We start from the raw sequence: 19162 nt of genomic DNA, 5'->3' as shown, positions 1-19162 counted from the left end.
CTAGTGGGAAGCAGCGGTATAGCACAGGGAGATCAGCTGGGTGCTTTGTGACCACCTAGAGGGGTGATCCGGATAGGGAGGATGGGAGGGAGGGAGATGCAAGTGGAAGAGATATGGGAACATATGTATATGTATAACTGATTCACTTTGTTATAAAGCAGAAACTATAACACCATTGTAAAGCAATTATACTCCAATAAAGATGGAAAAAAAAAAAGATTGCTCACAAAAAAATAAAGTCTATTAAACAAAAACAAATTTTTTTTCTAGTAGGTAAAAATGAAACCACACTGCAACTGAGTTATTACTGAAGTTGCATATTATTCTGAACGTTATGTTTACTAATTCGACTTCCAATTTTTGTGAATTTCAGCTTTTATGTTTCATCCAATTATCAACTGAGATATTATCAAATTATATGAGTTTTTTATAGGAATATTAACTCTACACCCATTATATTTGCAATAAAATGTTCCCAATCTATTGTTTTCCTTTTAATTATGGTTAAGTTTTTGTTTGTTTTTGATAATAAATCTTTCTATTAAAGGCAATCATAATTGAAAGTTACAACAGACATCTTAATACCTTATAATTTTCTAAATATAGAAGTCTATTGCTTTGAACACATCAATGAATCACTTTCAAATATGAGACTACTGAAAATAGAAACCTATATCAAAATATACATTCACCTGACAGAATGACTGAGTTTGAGAAATTCTGAATATGTCTCACATGAAATTAACTCAATGAGTAAAAACTCACCCCACCCCAAACCACCAAAATTAGAGCTACATACCTGTCGCTGTAAACATAGGCGATTTCTGTCATGTAAATGCTGATGATTAGAAAGTGATGAATGCCAACTCCGAGCCTGAGTATGCAACTGAGTTTGAGCCACATCAGAAGGCCGTGTTACGAGATGTGAAGTAAATTGCCGATCAAGGTCATGATCTAAAACATGACTTGAATTATCTTGTCCAAATGCTGACTCATCAAATTGGGGAAGGAGACCCTCCTGAAGGAGGTCTTCTGGGTCAAGTCCTGTGAATGGCTCAGTTTGAGATTCCACTTGATGAAGTAAATTCTCTTCTAAAGATGAAAAGCCATTAGTTTCTACATGATCACTGAAATGGCCCATTTGAGTTCCTGAGTCAACAGGATCCGGGAAGTTCATGTGAACAGGAGATAATTTTGAATTGCTGTAATTACCCTGAGGATGTGATGAATGCAACATTTGGAAGTTATTTGAATGCAGCGATGTATTGGGATTTAGCATATGCTGAGTCGATTCTTGCTTGATTCCCCTATGAGGTGAAAAGGAATTACTCCCAGTAAAATCAGATAAAGTCTGATTTGTATGATTAGGTGCAAGAACTGCAGAGGACTGAAGAAGACTATTTGGTGACACATGATTACTGGAAAAGGAATAATGTGAAGAAAACTGCTGTGAATTACTGACAGAACAAGAAGTCATATTTGGAGAAGGTCCATTAAAATTTCCTTCTTGATGATTGCTACACTTCAGGAAGTGTACTGAAGGATTTGACGTTTGAGAAAATTGCTGCATCGAAAGGGACTGCTGTGAAGTAGATGCATTATTAATTTGTGGTGGATGGTTAACACTGACTCTGTGTGGACCAGAAACATTAACATCCATAAAATTTTTAGACTGGCTAAGAGAATTTTGCCCTGGGTTAAGATTATTTCTGTTTTGTTGTGAGCGTAGCGAAGTGCACTGTGTTTGTTGTTCATTGGCCTGAAATAAGGCAAAGTCATGGTGTGCCACAAAGCTTTTAGTTTGATGCATAGAGTGAGAATGTCCTTGTTGGTGAAAAGGAGACCCATTTTGACTTGAAATGCTAGTAGCTGTCTGATGGCCCCACATTGGACTGCCATCTGCTACATCTGGAAACAAACCATTGGGCTGGTTCTGAGGGTGGATCGGAGAACAGTTAAACTGAGAGTGTGGAGATAACACATGTTCAGCTGGGCTACCAAAAGACTGATTAACTTGGTGAAATTTCATTGAATCAAACTGATTTAACTGTTCATAGTCAGTCATCTTCTGATGTGTTGGAGTACCTTGAACATGGTTCAGTGAGTCTATGTGCAAAGGTTCAAATTCTGCACCCAAGTTCAATTCATCAACTAGTGAAACAGGTCCTGGTTGTACAAATGCATCATCTGACAAACCTTCTAAGGTCTCACCAAACAGATTGGCATCATCAAAAAAGTCCATCATTGGATCTGTCATCTTGAAAAATTCAATAACAAACTGGGCTGTTCACTCCAAATGGAGTATATTCAGCTTCTCTGTAGTAGATATTAATGGATCATTTCCAAAGGTCATCAACTAATCCAAAACAGGTCAATGTTCATTATTGCTCTAGATAACGACATGTCAGGAAGTGTCAGAATCCTAGGAAATAAGAACAAAAAGTTTGATAATGAATATTCATTAAAGTTTTACAAACAAAGTTTACATATGATTTAAAAAACATAAAATCTCAGTGTACAGTATGTTTTGGTAGAGTAATTCATTGCAAATAGCTCATTAATATTCCTTACAAGGAATCGACATATATACACTACCGAATGTAGAATAGTTGGCTGGTGGGAAGCAGCAGCAGAGCACAGGGAGATCGGCTCGGTGCTTTATGACGACCTAGAGGGCTGGGACAGGGAGGATGGGAGGGAGGCTCAAGAGGGAGGAGATGTGGGGACAGGTGTATGCATGTGGCCGATTCGCTTTGTTGTGCAACACAAACTAACAGAGTATTGTAAAGCAATTATACTCCAATAAAGATCTATTAATATACACACATATATATATATATATATATATATATATATATATATATATATATTCCCTGCAAGGAAAAAATTGCTAGTACGGGGACATGACTATATGCATTTAAAAGTAATGATGTATATTACTTCATTTTGAAGTTCACATGTTATAATGACAGAATGTAAAGTAAACTTGAGAATGGAATGTCAGACTCTCTCCCATACCATGAAATGGCCATCACTCCCCAGCAGCTCTAGCATGTATAAAATATATATGTATTACATTTTAATGTTATGTCTTGCTAAGATAACTGACATCAGAATCCTCTTAGATTAGCAAGTGTGTTGTGATCTTTTGCTCTAGACCTCTTGAGCAGATAAAGCTACTATTTCATATGGTATATGTGGAACTACATCAAGAAGAGCAACTGTATGAGGTCATGATAAGCTGGCCCTAAATGAGATAAAAGTTAGCCATCTGGTCAGCTGACAGACAACACAGACATGGGCTATGTTGGGGATGTTGCAATATATTGCCACCATGGTCCTCTTGTTCATCTACCATAGAAGATCAGCCTACTGACAGCCAACTGATTTTAGACATCTGTGTAGCAAAACCAAGCACCTTTCTGTTAACAGTTATATTCATTACTCTATCCCTAAGAGGCCCACCATTAAATCATTTGGAATAACCCGTTGCTTATTATAGCTACTAAACTGTGCAAATAAAGTGTATTGATAATCAAGCTGAGGCAAAAACAAACAGTAGCTTAAGCTAAGCAATAAATTAATCTTACGATAATATCAAGAGAAAAAATGATAACATTTATACACACACACACCTCATATACATACATACAATTTATGTGTGGAAAGGATCTAATAGGTTACTTGCTAATATGAAATGGCTGGCTAATTTTGTTCCAGGCTGGACTTATTCCAAACATTTTCAACAAAGGTAATTTAGGGTTCTGCCCCCACTGTCTTACACAGAGAACCACAAATGGAGATTCTTGCTTCTCTACATATTAGTTTATTCAAAAATTAGCAAAGGTCTAAGAAACTTTTCCAGAACTTCTATTTTGGGAGGTCCATTTTAGAAAATATAAATATCCTAAACAAAACGTCTGCTCACTATTTAAATGAAGAAATACTCTGAAAAATTCTGAGAAGGAAAAACTACCAAAATCTATATTAATTTTACCTAGAAATGGACTTATCAATCACAATGGTATACAAATGCTTTAACAAACATATAATTTTTAAAAAGGTAAAAATGCAGAAAAAAGAAATTATTTTTCCAGATTTTATAAGTGTGAGACAAAGCAGATAGAGTACTATATGTTCCGAACTGAACATAGCATTAACCAAAAAAATAATAATAATAAAGTAGGTTAAGCCACTTCTCTGGAACATACCTTATATTTAGCTATAGACTCCAGACAAGGGAACATCTATGTATACCTAACCCAATAGTCAGAAAAGCAATGTCCTATATATTTTTTAATGGATGTATGATTATTTACCAAGAGGAAAAAAGAAGAATTACCATGGAGGTTACCAAATCCAGTATGTTATCAAATACAAAGTACATTATTAGCTGATGTAACACGAAGAAATAAACTACGACATTATACCACTTTGAATTTTTATTTTATAATCTGTGAAATAACTTTTAAGAACATTTTTAGACTTAGACTTATTCCAAACGATCTGAGAATTTCCTCTCCCATGAAGTACTCTTTTTGGTCCATAAATACCTGACTGTTGCTCTGTAAGAAAATGTAGAATTGCTGTCATTTCTTCAACAACAAATATTTGCTCCACTAATATTAAATTTATGCTCTGCTACTCTGTCTCTGTGCCTCTCTGCATAATCAACAACTTTTTTTTAAAGCTGAATAACAGTGCATCTTTTTAGAGACATTTTAAGTAATTAAACATGTATAGTACCGATGTACATAGCCCAGCTGAAGTGATGGCAATATAAAATCTATGACTAAGTTTTTGTACACACAGGCAATGACAACTACTCCCTGACAGCCACCGGGCAGACAGTGACTGAAACACATCCTGATATCAGAGATATTAAAAGTAGAAAAAATATGCATCTTAGAATTGATTAATTTCCTGAATATTCAGAATGTATTACTTCAAGAGTTCAGAACCCAGTACTACAAAAAAACTACTGCCCAATCGAATGCTGAAAGTAAATTATCTGAAGCATATGACTTTAGCTCATATATTCTTAATTATTGTGATAACAGTGAACATAAAATATAAAACATTCTGAATTTATACTGTGTACTACAGGCTTGTACATTTGTTTTATTCTTAAGAAATAGTTAAATGTTTTTTAGAACACTGTTCTGGAAATAAGTTTATGATGTATCAGAGCAGTAATATTCCATTTAGGAAAGAAATGGTATAGTCTTTGAATTTTTGTACATTGTGGTAGATTATGCTAAAGCAAGGTATTTTCTACATTTATGTAACCCGAAGCCTACCGAAAATATGGGGAGAAGTAAAAAGTTTAATTAAGAAAACAATTTTGCTATCTACTTTTCCAACATTTATTGATAAACAACTTCTAGGCACTAGGATGATGAATAACTGACCTCTGAAGGGGGATACAGACTAGTAAATAGACCATTACCAATATAATACAATATTTGTGCTTTTATAAAAGTACAAACAGAAGAGGAACATCTAATGATGGAAATGAATATAGACACCTTACTATACTAAGAAGATATACATTTCATATGCAACAAGATACATGTAAGTCATCAACCTTAGTTATAAAAATAGAAACTAAAGGTGAACTATGAAAACATGCCCATAAAATCTAAAAAAAATGGTCATCTTTTCTGATTTGAACAGTTTATTCTACAATTGATTAATTTCTTAATTGATTAATCAGTTAAGCTCCTCTTAAGAGCTATCATCTTATTTCATTCTAGTAAATTTACTATTTTCCAACTTTATAAAAACATCACATCAGTCCGATTTTAACTATTTAATTAAGCAAATATTTATGGACTGTCCATTACATCCAAAGCAGCTTTGTAGAAACTACAAAAGCCCCTGCCCTCAGGAAGTTCAGAATCTAAATGGGGGAGATAAGGAGTAATGGCACAAGAAAAGCACGTCATATACTGAATAAAATATGATAAACGTGGCCTGAGAGGCACAAGTTTATCTATAAGGTGATTTATAAAGAGAAGAGAGCATACTTGGCAAGTTATTCAGGAAAAGCTTCTTAGAACAATTAGCATTTGAAGGGGTCTCAGAAAAGGGATTGGAAGGAAAGGCCAGGCAAAGAATTCAGGAATAAAGAAATGGCAGGCAGGCAGGAAGTATATTTAGGAAATAGTATGACCACTGCAGAGTATATAAAAGGAGAGAAGTGGAAAATAAAGGTGGAAATACAAGTTGGAGCAATGCTGTAGTGGGCCTTATCAATTAAGTACATTAAATTAAGACATTTGGGGGACAGAATTCTTCTAAAGTTAAAACAAGTATTTAGAATCAAAAACAAATTACTTATCTATCTTCATTTCTACAGTCATCCGATGCCAAACATGATGATGATCATATAAAATGGATTCAAATATCAATAGGACAGAATCCCTGCCTTCAAAAAATTCATAATCTAGAGGGGAAGAAAACACATAAACAAATAATATGATATACGTCTTAGCAGAGATGTATACAAATCACTATATTGTGGTAGTACAGATCGGATAGCAATTAATTATGTCCGGAAAAGATCAGGAAAGGCATAGAGAAGAGGTGATATTTGAACTGGGTCATATGAGTAAAAATAAGACCTCTAAATATGTGTTCTGTAACAGAATATATATATATATATATATATATATATATATATATATATATATATAAACTTACTTCAATGGTAAATTTACTTTCCTTAGTGTCTAATAGTTGCTTTTTCTCCAAGACATTTCTATATTCTCTAAGTCTCTCAATAATTTTGAGACTAAATGAATTAGGATTCCCAGTAATTTCCACACATTAATAGCTTTTCCGACTTAATACAACCATTGATCCCTACCAAATTATTCAGTCCTCTATTATAGTCATGTCTGCAACATTTCTATACAGTATTAAATTTCTGCTACATTAATTTTTACTTTGTTTATGAGCTACTTATAGCTATTTCATATTTGTACCTGGAGAAAATTCAGTTTAGGATTCATCTATAGAATGACTCTGCCTACTCAAGCCTGTCTAGTAATGTGCATATGATAAATAATAAATAATATTGCATTGTGATAACATATTACCTGTTCTCTCCAGCAGACTCTACACCCTTGGAAAAAAGGAACACCTTTATAATCTTTGTATCCTTAGTATGTTGCCTAGCATAGTAGGCATGCAATACATTTTTGCTAAATCAGTGAATGACTACACAGGAATTAGAAAGAACATGATACTTTAAACAAACACTAGACCTGAGTCCTGGCTCTACTACCTTCTAGCTGTATGACCTTGAGAAGATCACATACTTTTTCTTTTCATCTGTAAAAAAAACCCAGAGAACAAAAGTAACTATACAAAATATTAACTACAATCCTGTCTGCTCCAAAGATGAAAGGTAAAATACTCTACACGTAAGCTGTAACCTCTATCAGGGTAGAGAACAGGTCTTTTACAATCCCCTCACTCTCTTGCATTGTACCTAAAACTGGCAAGAGCACAGAGGGAACACTAAAGAAATGCCCAGAGGTGAGCCAGGACAAGGCATTTTGGGAACTCCTCAATAGCATAATGTGGCCAGAGCATGCTATTAGCCCAACAGAAAGATGTCGAGAGGCAAGCAGAAGTCAGATATCCAGGTCTTTTATTAGCCATGTTAAGAAATGTGGACTTTATCCTAGAGGCAATAGGGAACTATTTCACCGATTAAAATTTCTTCTCTGGCTTAACACTTGACTAACATTTTTACTGTGGCTACTAACATTTGACGTTATTGTTAGATAGCAAATATCACCTCTTCCAATGACAGTGACCAAAACACTTAAAGTTGGACCCAGAAACATTTTTTTAAAAAATTAAATGATAATGACAAGGATATTAGTCATTTTAAAGAATATCCTGGGAATTCCTCTCTATTTGCTAGATGGGATGCTGCCCAATTCATGAATCATTTAATAAAGCCAATTAGATCTTTAAAATTAAAAAGAAAAGAATATTCTTACTTGGCAAAATAAAAAGCTGGCAAACTTGAGTTTGCCATTTCTTTGTTTAAAAAAAAATGTTCTGTATACTTCTAGAAACAACTCTTGTTGAGGCATTCAAACTAGGCTTGAATACCTATTAGAAAGTTCTTCTTTACATCAAGTCAAATTTCCTCCTTCCTTTCTAGTCATTTACTTTGAGATTGTTTAAAATAAACCTAATTGTGACAAACCTTCAAATTCCTGAAGACTTATGTCTCCCTTAAAGCTTCTCTTTTCAAAGCTATAGGCAAAATATTCCCCATTTACTGAAATGGGAAAAATTTTATCTAAAACAGTTAAAATAAAAGGTTTAATGTTAAAGGGATAAACCTTCAACTATTGGTCCCATATTACTAATTTCCCTAGGGTTCCTATAGTGCGTCTAAGTACATGACAGGTAGATAGTACAGAATTTACTAGCTTAATACTAGTAAAATTATGTGACAATATACTAGTAACCAGGTAAAACCACCCTGAAATAGTACTAATTAATTTTCCAATCGTGTACTGCAGAATTTCTATCATCAGCTTGTCTGGTTCAGCTTAAATGAAGGTGATTTTAAGTTGGAAGGCAGACTTAATTACCATAGCTAACAGAACCAACATACAAAAGAATCTCAAGAGAATGGAGCAATGGATCAAATCTAATAACTTTTAACTATGGGGTTCTGTTTTCAGTACAGATAACCAATTCTACAAGTACATTCAGGTTGCAAATTCTACAGGGGCCAGGCCAGTAACATAAATGAGTGAAGCTGGCCAGAAGAGAACTATGGCTGACTATAAGTACAAAGGGGCGGCCACTAGACAGCGTCAGTTAATTGTTGTTTCTAAGTTTTAAAGAGGAGCTGTAAATTCCCTGATTTTTAATGTTGATAACTACTTCATATTCTTTATATAAAATGCTCTTAGATAGAAAACTATGTCCATATTATAAATGAACTTTCAGTATACTATTATAAATATATGAACTCTCCATACACTAATGTCTGAAATTAATGTGGCCTCAGTAAAAAATTCCAGCGGTTTTTTTCAGTCAGACAAGGTGTTTCTACTTAGACAAAAAGCAAAGCCAGGAAAAGATCTGAAAAAGAAGGACAACCGGGAAGAACTAATCCTACTAAATATTAAAGCATTATAAAATTTCATTTATCAAAACATGGTGGTATTGACATATGAGAAGCCAAACAGATATAATAGAAAGTAACTTAGTATCTCAAATTGGGGGGAAATGAACTATAAAATAAACAAAACAATTGGATGGCCACCTGAAAAAAAGAGTTAGATCCCTATCTTGTTCTCAAACCAAGATAAATTACAAATGGATCAAAGATATAAATGTCAGAAATGAAAAACCATGAAAATACTAGAAGAAAACATGGACAGGGTCACCTTATTTTCTATTTATGGAACAAAATCTACATGTCATTTAAAGAATCACTAATTAGATTACACAAATAACTTTATGAAAAGATTCATAAATTAGGGAATTCCTTGGTGGTCAAGTGGCTTTCACTGCCAAAGGTGCAGGTTCAATCCCTTGTCAGGAAACTAACATCCAGCAAGCCGTGGCCAAAAAAAAAAAAAAAAATTCATAAACTAGATTACAAAAGAAAAGTAGCAAACTGAGAAATACTGCAACTCATTTACTGATGAAGTGCTCTTTTTTTTTTAAAAGGCCTTGCGATGTGGGTTGCAGGATCTTCCCCAGCCAGGGACTGAAACCCAGCCCCCTGCAGTGGAAGCGCAGCGTCCTAACCACTGGACAGCCAGGGAATTCCCTGACGTCTCATTTTTAAATATATCAAGATTTCCTACAAAATACTAATAGCCTAATAAAAAAATGGGCAAAGGATACCAAGAGTCAGTTCATATTCTCATTCAAAATAAGAGAATGTCAATTAGAACCATACTGATATACCATCTTTCACCTATCAGACTCACAACAATTCCAAAGTCTAATAACACATATTAGTGAAGTTGTTGGAAAAAAATACTCTCATATGACCGCTGTGAAGTCTAAAATGGTGAAATCTCTAAGGAGAGAAATTTGCCAATATCCATAAAGATTTCAAGTGCACATACCCTTTGACTGAACAAATTCCCTTCTAACAATTTATTCCATAAATATGTTCATGTATGACTGAAATGGCAGATACAGCTATTTATTGCAGCATTATTTGCTCCAGCAAAAGACTGAATATAGCCTAGATGTCCATCAACAGGATGCTGGTTAAACAAAATGTTATATTCACTTATGCTGGTCACACCAAATCTGGGTATAATATTCACACCTGAGTGTTTAATTTAAAGACGAATACAGACAAAATGGGACATACTCAGAGGACAGCAAGCAGATTGGTGAAGTTACTTGAAACCATGCTTCTTAAAGTTTCTCTCCTCAGTCCTCGCCTCAGTCTAGATATCCTCCCTGGGTAAGCTCATCCTCTATCATCTACCTGCTGACAACTTTAAAATTTTTATGTCTAGTAGTATCTTTCCAGCTGCCTCCTGGACTTCCCCATAAGTATAAACTCAACAGGTCCCAAACCAATCTTTCTTCTAAAATCTTTCTCCTACATTTTTTATTTGGATAATGGCAGTGTATAAATAAAACCAACCTTTCTGCCCAAAATTATTTCCCCACTGTAATCTATCGTGCACATTGTGACCAGAGTTAAGTTTTGTGAAACAGAGATTTGATGATGTCACTTGTCAAAGGAAACCTATTGTTCCCTAATGCTGACCATGTGCCCTTCAAATTTTTTCTCATCTCCAGTCACCACCCCACCATCTCTCCACATCCTCTACAATCTAATCACACCAATCTACTTGTTATCTTTCTATAATGTCCTATTGTTCATTTTCCACGCTATTACTCATGCTATCTGTAGGACCCCAAATGGCAGATCTAGAATGATAGGTTACCAGAAAACTATAGGGGAAATTATTTTGGCTCAATGTAAGAAAGGAATTTGAAACAGAGCTATCCAAAGACAAAGATAATGAGTTCCTTATTACTAAAGTTACATATTCAAATTTTAAACAGGCTAACTGAGACCTCAAAAGAGATTTTGTAAAGAGGAATCCAGGAGCATATAGGTAACTGACTAGTAAGACTTAAAGTTCCTTCTGATCTTGATATTTTATGAATCCTGGCACTTGAGAACTCTTGGTTTTAATGTAGTACCTCAGAGTTACTTATTAGTGAGTTTCAACAAGGTTTATAGGCATATAGATAATCTATACTACATCATTAATTGATCTAAGAATTTCACAGTAACTACCTCAAATCTGAAGATGCTATGAAACTGCAAAAAATTATGAATTTAAATATACTTCAAAGTAATCCTAATAAACCGGGGGGGGGGGGATCATCCTATTCAAAAAATAGGATGAAATGCAATACTAGAAAGGTTAAATTCGAGTTGATATAAATAAACCTAGGAACTGAAACTGTCACTTCAATTATAGAATGGAAAATTATTCACAAGGTATAAATTAAACACAGAGAAAAAATGGAAATAAATAGCTAACCAGAGTCTAAATATACATCCTCAACACAGCTTTAGGGAAGCAAATATAATAAAGCTATTAAAAAGCATATACTGGGGCTTCCCTTGTGGCGCAGTGGTAGAGTCTGCCTTCCGATGCAGAGGACACGGGCTCATGCCCCGGTCCGGGAGGATCCCACATGCCACAGAGCGGCTGGGCCCGTGAGCCATGGCCGCTGAGCCTGCGGGTCCGGAGCCTGTGCTCCGCAACAGGAGAGGCCACAACAATGAGAAGTCCGCATACCGCAAAAAAAAAAAAAAAAAAAGCATATACTACCTTATAACTATAGGAATACACAGTATTATATAATATGTGCCAGAACATACTCCTGCTATATTATTTAGATGGTTACTAGAGTCTTTACTTAAGCAAAATGAGAAAAGTTTTAATAGAAAAAAATGAGCATCATCAAAATTAAAAATTTCTGTACTTCAAAGGATATGAAGAAAGCGAAAAGAAACCCCATGGCAGAATGAGATAAAGGGGGTGACAATGTGAGAAAAATTCTGCAAATCATGTATCCGATAAGGGACTTATATCTAGAATATATTTTAAAAATTCCTACAACTTAATAGTAGACAAATAATCCAATTAAAAAGTGGCCAAGGGGGCTTCCCTGGTGGCGCAGTGGTTGGGAGTCCGCCTGCCGATGCAGGGGACACGGGTTCGTATCCCGATCCGGGGGGATCCCACATGCCGCGGAGCGGCTGGGCCCGTGAGCCATGGCCACTGAGCCTGCGCGTCCGGAGCCTGTGCTCCGCAACGGGAGAGGCCACAACAGTGAGAGGCCCATATACCGCAAAAAAAAAAAAAAAAAAAAAAAGTGGCCAAGGGATCTGAGTAGACATTCCTCCAAGAAGATATACAAATGGCCAATAAGCACGTGAAAATACAGTAAACATCATTAATCAACAGGGAAATGCATACCAAAATCATGAGATACCACTTCATATACACTAGGATAGGAGGAAAATAATAACGGAAAATAACAAGTGTTAGTGAGGATGTAAAGAAGCTGGAATTCTCATAAACTGCTGTTAGAAATGTAGTCACTTTGAAAAACAGTCTGGCAACTCCTCAAACAGTATATACCCAAAGAAATTGAAAGGACTCAAACAGATGCTTACACAACAATGTTCACTGAAGCATTATTAATAAAAAGAGGAAACAATCCAATATCCACCAACTGATGAATGGTGAAATAAAATGCAGTATATTGATATAATGTTATATTATTTGACGGTAAAAAAAAATTAAGTACTGATAACATGCTAAAACATGGATGAGCTTTGAAAACATGCCAAATGAAAGAAGCCAGTCACAAAGGACTACATTTATATGAAATGTCAAGAATAGGCAAATATATAGAGACAGAAAGCAGATTAGTGGTTGTCAAGGGGTGGGGCCAGAAGGATTGGTGAGTGTTGGATACAGGTTATGGGGGTTCTTTGGGGGACAATGAAAATGTTATAAAATTACTTTTGGTGATAGATGCATAACTGTGAATATACTAAAAGTCACTGAATTATATACTTTGGGTGAATTATTTAGTATCTGAATTATATCTCAGTAAAGTTATTTTATAAAGAAAAAGTTATATGGGCAAAATTATTTTGAGTCTTCTAATTTTCTGTTATCTCTCTTAAATAAGGATGAAGGTTATAGTGGTCAATTAAAATTTTATTTTCTTCAACCTCATTATCAACTAATTTTACTTGGCAAGTGTTTGCAAGGCAGATTCTTTTTTTCTGAGAAAAAATAAAGCAAGTGAATTTGCTTTGAAAGATTTAGTCAAGTTACAATGGAAGTCTGTTAGTCTTCTCAAATAAGATATTTCAGCTATCCAATGTAATTTTGAAACTATGGCAGTGTTAAACTAAGCAATTAATGGTAAATACAAATTATACTCTTGTAAAATTTTAAAATAAATAAGAACTCTAAAATAAACATAGTTTTAAAATGACTCAAGAAACACAGCTTTTGAAAATAAGCTATTGTGATTTTTTTTTTTTTTTGCAGTACGCAGGCCTCTTACTGCTGTGGCCTCTCCCGTTGCAGAGCACAGGCTCCGGACGCGCACAGGCCCAGCCGCTCCGTGGCATGTGGGATCCTCCCGGACCGGGGCATGAACCCGTGTGCCCTGCATCGGCAGGCAGACTCTCAACCACTGTGCCACCAGGGAAGCCCTACTGTGATTATTTTAATCAAAATTTAAAACTTCAATAAACAATGAAACTAAACTGATCCTTTCTGATGCTGTCACAAATGATAAAACCTGTTGCCTATCCTACATACTTATACTTTCCATATAAATGCAACATGTTGTTTTATTATCATTAAAAACAGTAAGTGATGCTAGAAGCGAGGAAGAGTTTGCTTTGGAATGTCACATGACAACTCAGAAAACATCAGCATAATATTAATGAAAATCAGAATTTGAAATTTAATTATCCAGAATTTTTATTTTTTAAAAGGTAGGAAGTCCAGAGACTTTAAGCAACAAATACTAATTGAAAGGATGTAAATAATAAGTTAGTATGGAATCAATATTGCCCTTCAATTATATAGAGCTGGCCCTTTAAAAGGTAACAAGGACTGCCAAGTTCTGTACCTAATAAGGATGAAAGTAGGAGAGCAACTGTACTCCTCCCATCCAGGTTTTTATATTCATTTCTATATCTACTTTCCTCTCCTCTTCTGAGGACCTTACTGATAGGATACAGATACTCATATACCAGAATAACAATCTCCCACTCACAAGCCAAACTATTTCTGATCAAATTCCCAACCACATCACAAATAAATCTGAAAAATCACAGAAGACATTACTTTTTAATTTCCTCTGCTTTAGATTTTTTTTAACGTAAAAAATGTTTCGTTTTTGTAACAAGCAGTAAAAAGTTAATACTCTCTTTCCTCTGCCTTCCTTCTCTACTCCTACCTGCTGAAGGACACTGTAACAGTCACTCTTACTTCTGTCTCCTGAGTCATCAATTTTTCTCATTCTACTAGATCATTTTCACAGGCATACAAACAAGCTGTTATTATAGCTTAGGAAATAACTAAAATATATACAGAAAAGGGAATCAAAATGGTATACTACAAAAAAATCAATTGAATACAAAAAAGAGCAGGATGAATGGAGGAATCAAGAGCATGTAAGACATAAAAAAGCAAATAGCAAAATGACAGAAATAAGTTTTTCCTTATCAGTAATTACTTAGACTATAAATGAATTAAATTCTCTAGTTAAAAGGAAGATATTGGCAGAATGGATAAAAACAAAATCAAAAACATGATCCATCTGTATGTGATCTACGAAAGACTCACTTTAAATACAAAACCACAAAGAGGTTAAAGATGAAAGGACAGAAAAAGATATCCCATGCAAATAATAATCAAGAGACATGCAACAGCTATATTTTCATCAAACAATGGATTTTAAGTCAAAAAGGTTACAAAAAACAAAGAACATCATTACATATCAATACATGGTTCAATCCATCAAAAATATGTAATAATTATAAACATGTATGTGTCTAACAATAGAGCCACATAATCTATGCAGCAAATACACATAGAATTGAAAGAAGAAACAGTTCTACAGTAACAGTTGGAAACTTCAATATCCTATGTTCAATAGTGGATAGAACAACCACACAAAAAGTCAATAAGAAAATAGAGGATTTGAATACTATAAACCAATTAGACCTAAAATATATATACAAAACACTCCACCTAACAATATCACAATGTTTATTCTTCTCAAATGCTCCTGAAACTTTCTCCAGGATAGACCACATAGTAGGCCACAAAACTTTTAATACATCTAAAAAGATTGAAAGTATACAAAGTATCTTTCTGATCCCAACAGAACAAATCTGGAAATCAGTAACAGAAGCAAAACTGGAAAACTCACAAATATATGGAAATTAAACAAAACACTTTAAACAACCAATGCATCAAAGAAAAAATAACAAGGGAAACTAGAAAATACTTTCAGATGAATGAAAATGAAAACACAACAATACCAAACCTAATGAGATGCAGTAAAAGCAATGCTCCAATGTAAATTTATTATCTGTAAACAACTACATTAAAAAAGAAAGACATCTGGGCTTCCCTGGTGGCGCAGTGGCTGGGAGTCTGCCTGCCGACGCTGGGGACACGGGTTCATGCCCAGGTCTGGGAGGATCCCACATGCCGTGGAGTGGCTGGGCCGGTGAGCCATGGCCACTGAGCCTGTGTGTCCGGAGCACCGCAACGGGAGAGGCCAAAGCAGTGAGAGGCCCGTGTACCGCAAAAAAAAAAAAAAAAGAAAGACCTCAGAGCAATAACCTAACTGTACACCTTAATGAAATAAAAAAGAAGAGCAAACAAATCCAAAGATAGCAGAAGGAAAGGAATAATAAAGATTAGAGATAAGTGAAATAGAGAAAAGCAATAGAAAAAAAAAAAAAAAAATCAATGAAATCTATCCTTAGTTCTCTGAAAAGATCAACAAAATTGACAAACCTTTAGCCAGACTGGCTAAGAGAAAAGAGAGAACATCAAAATTATTCAAAGCAGAAACACAAGAGAGGACATTAATACAGACTTTACAAAATAAGGATTATAAAAGGATAATGTGAACAACTGTACACCAAATTGGATAACCTAGATGAAATGGACAAACTACCACAAAAACTACCAAAACTCACACAAAAAGAAATAGAAAATCTAAATAGATCTATAAGAAATAAGGAGATTGAATCTGTAAGCCAAACCCTCCCAATAAAACAACCATACCCCAATAAAATAAAATTTAAAAAAAAACAAACAAAAAAACTCCCAACAAATAAAAGTCTAGGACCAGATTTCTTTAATGGTGAATTCTATCAATTATTTATAGGATTGACACCAATCCTTCTCAAACTCTTCCACAAAAGTGAAAAGGTGGGAACACTTTCTAACTCATTCTGTGAGGTCAACATTACCCTGATACTGAAGCCAAAGGCATTACCAAAAAACAAAAACAAAAAACCCAACCAAAGAATAATAACCCTTATGAATACAGATGAAGAAATCATCAACAAAATACTAGAAAACCAAATCCAGCAGATTATACACATATATATACACACATATACAACATATACATCATGACCTAGTGGGACTTATCCTAGGTATATAAAGGTAATTAACATATAAAAAATCAATCAATATCATCTATCTTATTAACAGAATGAAGGAAAAAACACAATATTAACTCAATTGATGAAGAAAAAGTGTTTGACAAAGCCTAACACTCTTTCTGATAAAAACACTCAGTAAAACAGGAATAGAAAGAAACGTCCCCAGTTTGATAAAAGCCATATATGAACAACTTACAGCTAACATCATACTCAATGGTAAAAGAATGAAAACTTTTGCCCCAATATCAAGAACAAGACAAGGATGCCCACTTTCACCACTTCTATTCAACATAGTACTGGAAAATTCAGCTGGACAAAATAGGCAAAAAAAGTAAAATAAAAGGCATCCAAAGTGGAAAAAAAGAAGTACAACTATCTCTATTCACAGACAACATGATCTATAGAAAACTATAAATACACACACACACACACACACACACACACACACACACACACACACAGAGTTAGAGCTAATAAACGAATTTATCAAAATTGCAGGATACAAATCTATGCAGAAAAATCAGTTGTATTTCTGTAAGATAGCAATCACCATTCCAAAAAGGCAATTAAGAAAAAAATTCCATTTACAATAGCATTTAAAAAAATACTTAGGAATAAATTTAACAAAGGCCATGTAAGATATGGGCACTGAAAACTACAAAACATTGCTGAAAGGAATTAAAGTATATCTAAATAAATGGAAAGACATCCTGTGAATAATGAAATCTAAATAAATCAAAGACAAGGGGCTTCCCTGGTGGCACAGTGGTTAAGAATCCACCTGCCAATGCAGGGGACACAGGTTTGAGCCCTGGTCTGGGAAGATCCCACATGCCACGGAGCAACTAAGCCCGTGCGCCACAACTACCGAGCCTGTGCTCTAGAGGCCGCGAGCCACAACTCCTGAAGCCCGCGTGCCTAGAGCCCGTGCTCTGAAAGAAGGGAAGCCATCACAATGAGAAGCCTGGGCACTGCAAATGAAGAGTAGCTGCCGCTCACGGCAACTAGAGAAAGCCCATGCACAGTAATGAAGACCTAAAGCAGCCAAAAATAAATAAATTAAATAAATTTATTAAAGAAAAATAAATCAAAGACATGAATTGGAAGACATAATATTGTTAAGATGACAATACTACCCAAAGTGACCTACAGATTCGATGCAATTCCTATCAAAATTCCAACGATGTTTTTTTGCAGAAATTCATATGGAATTTCAAGGGACCCAGAACAGCCAAAACAATCTTGAAAGAGAACAAAGTTGGAAGACTCACACTTCTCGGTTTCAAAACTTACTACAAAACTACAATTATCAAAACAGTGTGGTAAGGACAGACATACAGACCAACGGGATGGAACTGAAAGCCCAGGAATAAACCCTCACATCTATGGCCAATTGATGTTTTTTGTTTGTTTGTTTGTTTTGCGGTACGCGGGCCTCTCACTGTTGTGGCCTCTCCCATTGCGGAGCACAGGCTCCGGATGCTCAGGCTCAGCGGCCATGGCTCACGGGCCCAGCCGCTCCGCGGCATGTGGGATCTTCCCAGACTGGGGCACAAACCTGTGTCCCCTGCATCAGCAGGCGGACTCTCAACCACTGTGCCACTAGGGAAGCCCTGGTCAATTGATTTTTGACAAGGGTACCATGACCATTCAATGGGGAAAAACAGTCTCTTCCACAACTGATGCTAGGAAAACTGAAGAGCCACCTGCAAAAGAATGAAGCTGAACCCTTACCTTATACCATATATAAAATTTAACACAAGCAGATCAAAGATCCAAATTTAAAAGCTAAAATTCTAACACTCAGAAGAAAACATGGAGGCAAATCTTCATGACTTTCGTTTTGGCAATGATTTCTTAAATATAACACTAAATGCATGGGCGAAAATAGAAAAAAATAGATAAATTGGACTTCATAACAACTGAAAACTTGTGCATCAAAAGACAGTATCAAAAGAGTGAAGACAACTCACAAAATGGGAGAAAATATTTGCAAATCATATCTAATAATAGTTTAATACCCAGAATTTATAAAGAATTCCTACAATTAAATACTGTAAAGACAACCCAACTTAAAGGAATGGCCAATAAACACATGAAAAGTTACTCAACAGTCACTAAGGGAATGCAAATCAAAATCACAATGAGATATTTCATACCTACTACAGATGCTATAACATAAGGGAAAATAACAAGCATTGAGGAGAATGTGGAGAAACTGAAACCCTCCTACACTGCTGGTAGGAATGTAAAATGGGACAGCCAATGTGGAAAAGAGTGTGGTGGTTCCTCAAAAAGTTAAACATAGAATTACCATATAACCCAGCAGTTCTATTCCTAGGTATACACTATACACCCAAAAGAATTAATAACAGGGACTCAAACAGATATTTA

At 35.1% G+C, this 19162-nt stretch overlaps 1 protein-coding gene across 4 annotated transcripts in view; it reads right to left on the bottom strand.

The window, feature by feature from the left end:
• Window positions 1-19162, bottom strand: part of CHD9 (chromodomain helicase DNA binding protein 9) — a 241937-nt gene that overhangs the window by 159370 nt on the left and 63405 nt on the right. For 3 of the 4 annotated variants that reach the window (XM_065898459.1, XM_065898461.1, XM_065898460.1), the window contains exon 1: window positions 800-2423. In XM_065898459.1, the coding sequence (XP_065754531.1) occupies window positions 800-2257 (1458 nt within the window). In that variant the 5' untranslated portion in view covers window positions 2258-2423. Of the gene's footprint in view, window positions 1-799; window positions 2424-19162 lie in introns of those variants that run through there. The other variant, XM_065898462.1, reaches the window with a different exon arrangement.

Source organism: Phocoena phocoena, chromosome 20, assembly GCF_963924675.1.
Source record: "Phocoena phocoena chromosome 20, mPhoPho1.1, whole genome shotgun sequence".
NCBI lineage: Eukaryota > Metazoa > Chordata > Mammalia > Artiodactyla > Phocoenidae > Phocoena > Phocoena phocoena.
The sequence above is the reverse complement of the archived record's forward strand: the minus strand, read 5'-3'. Positions and strand labels throughout refer to the sequence as shown.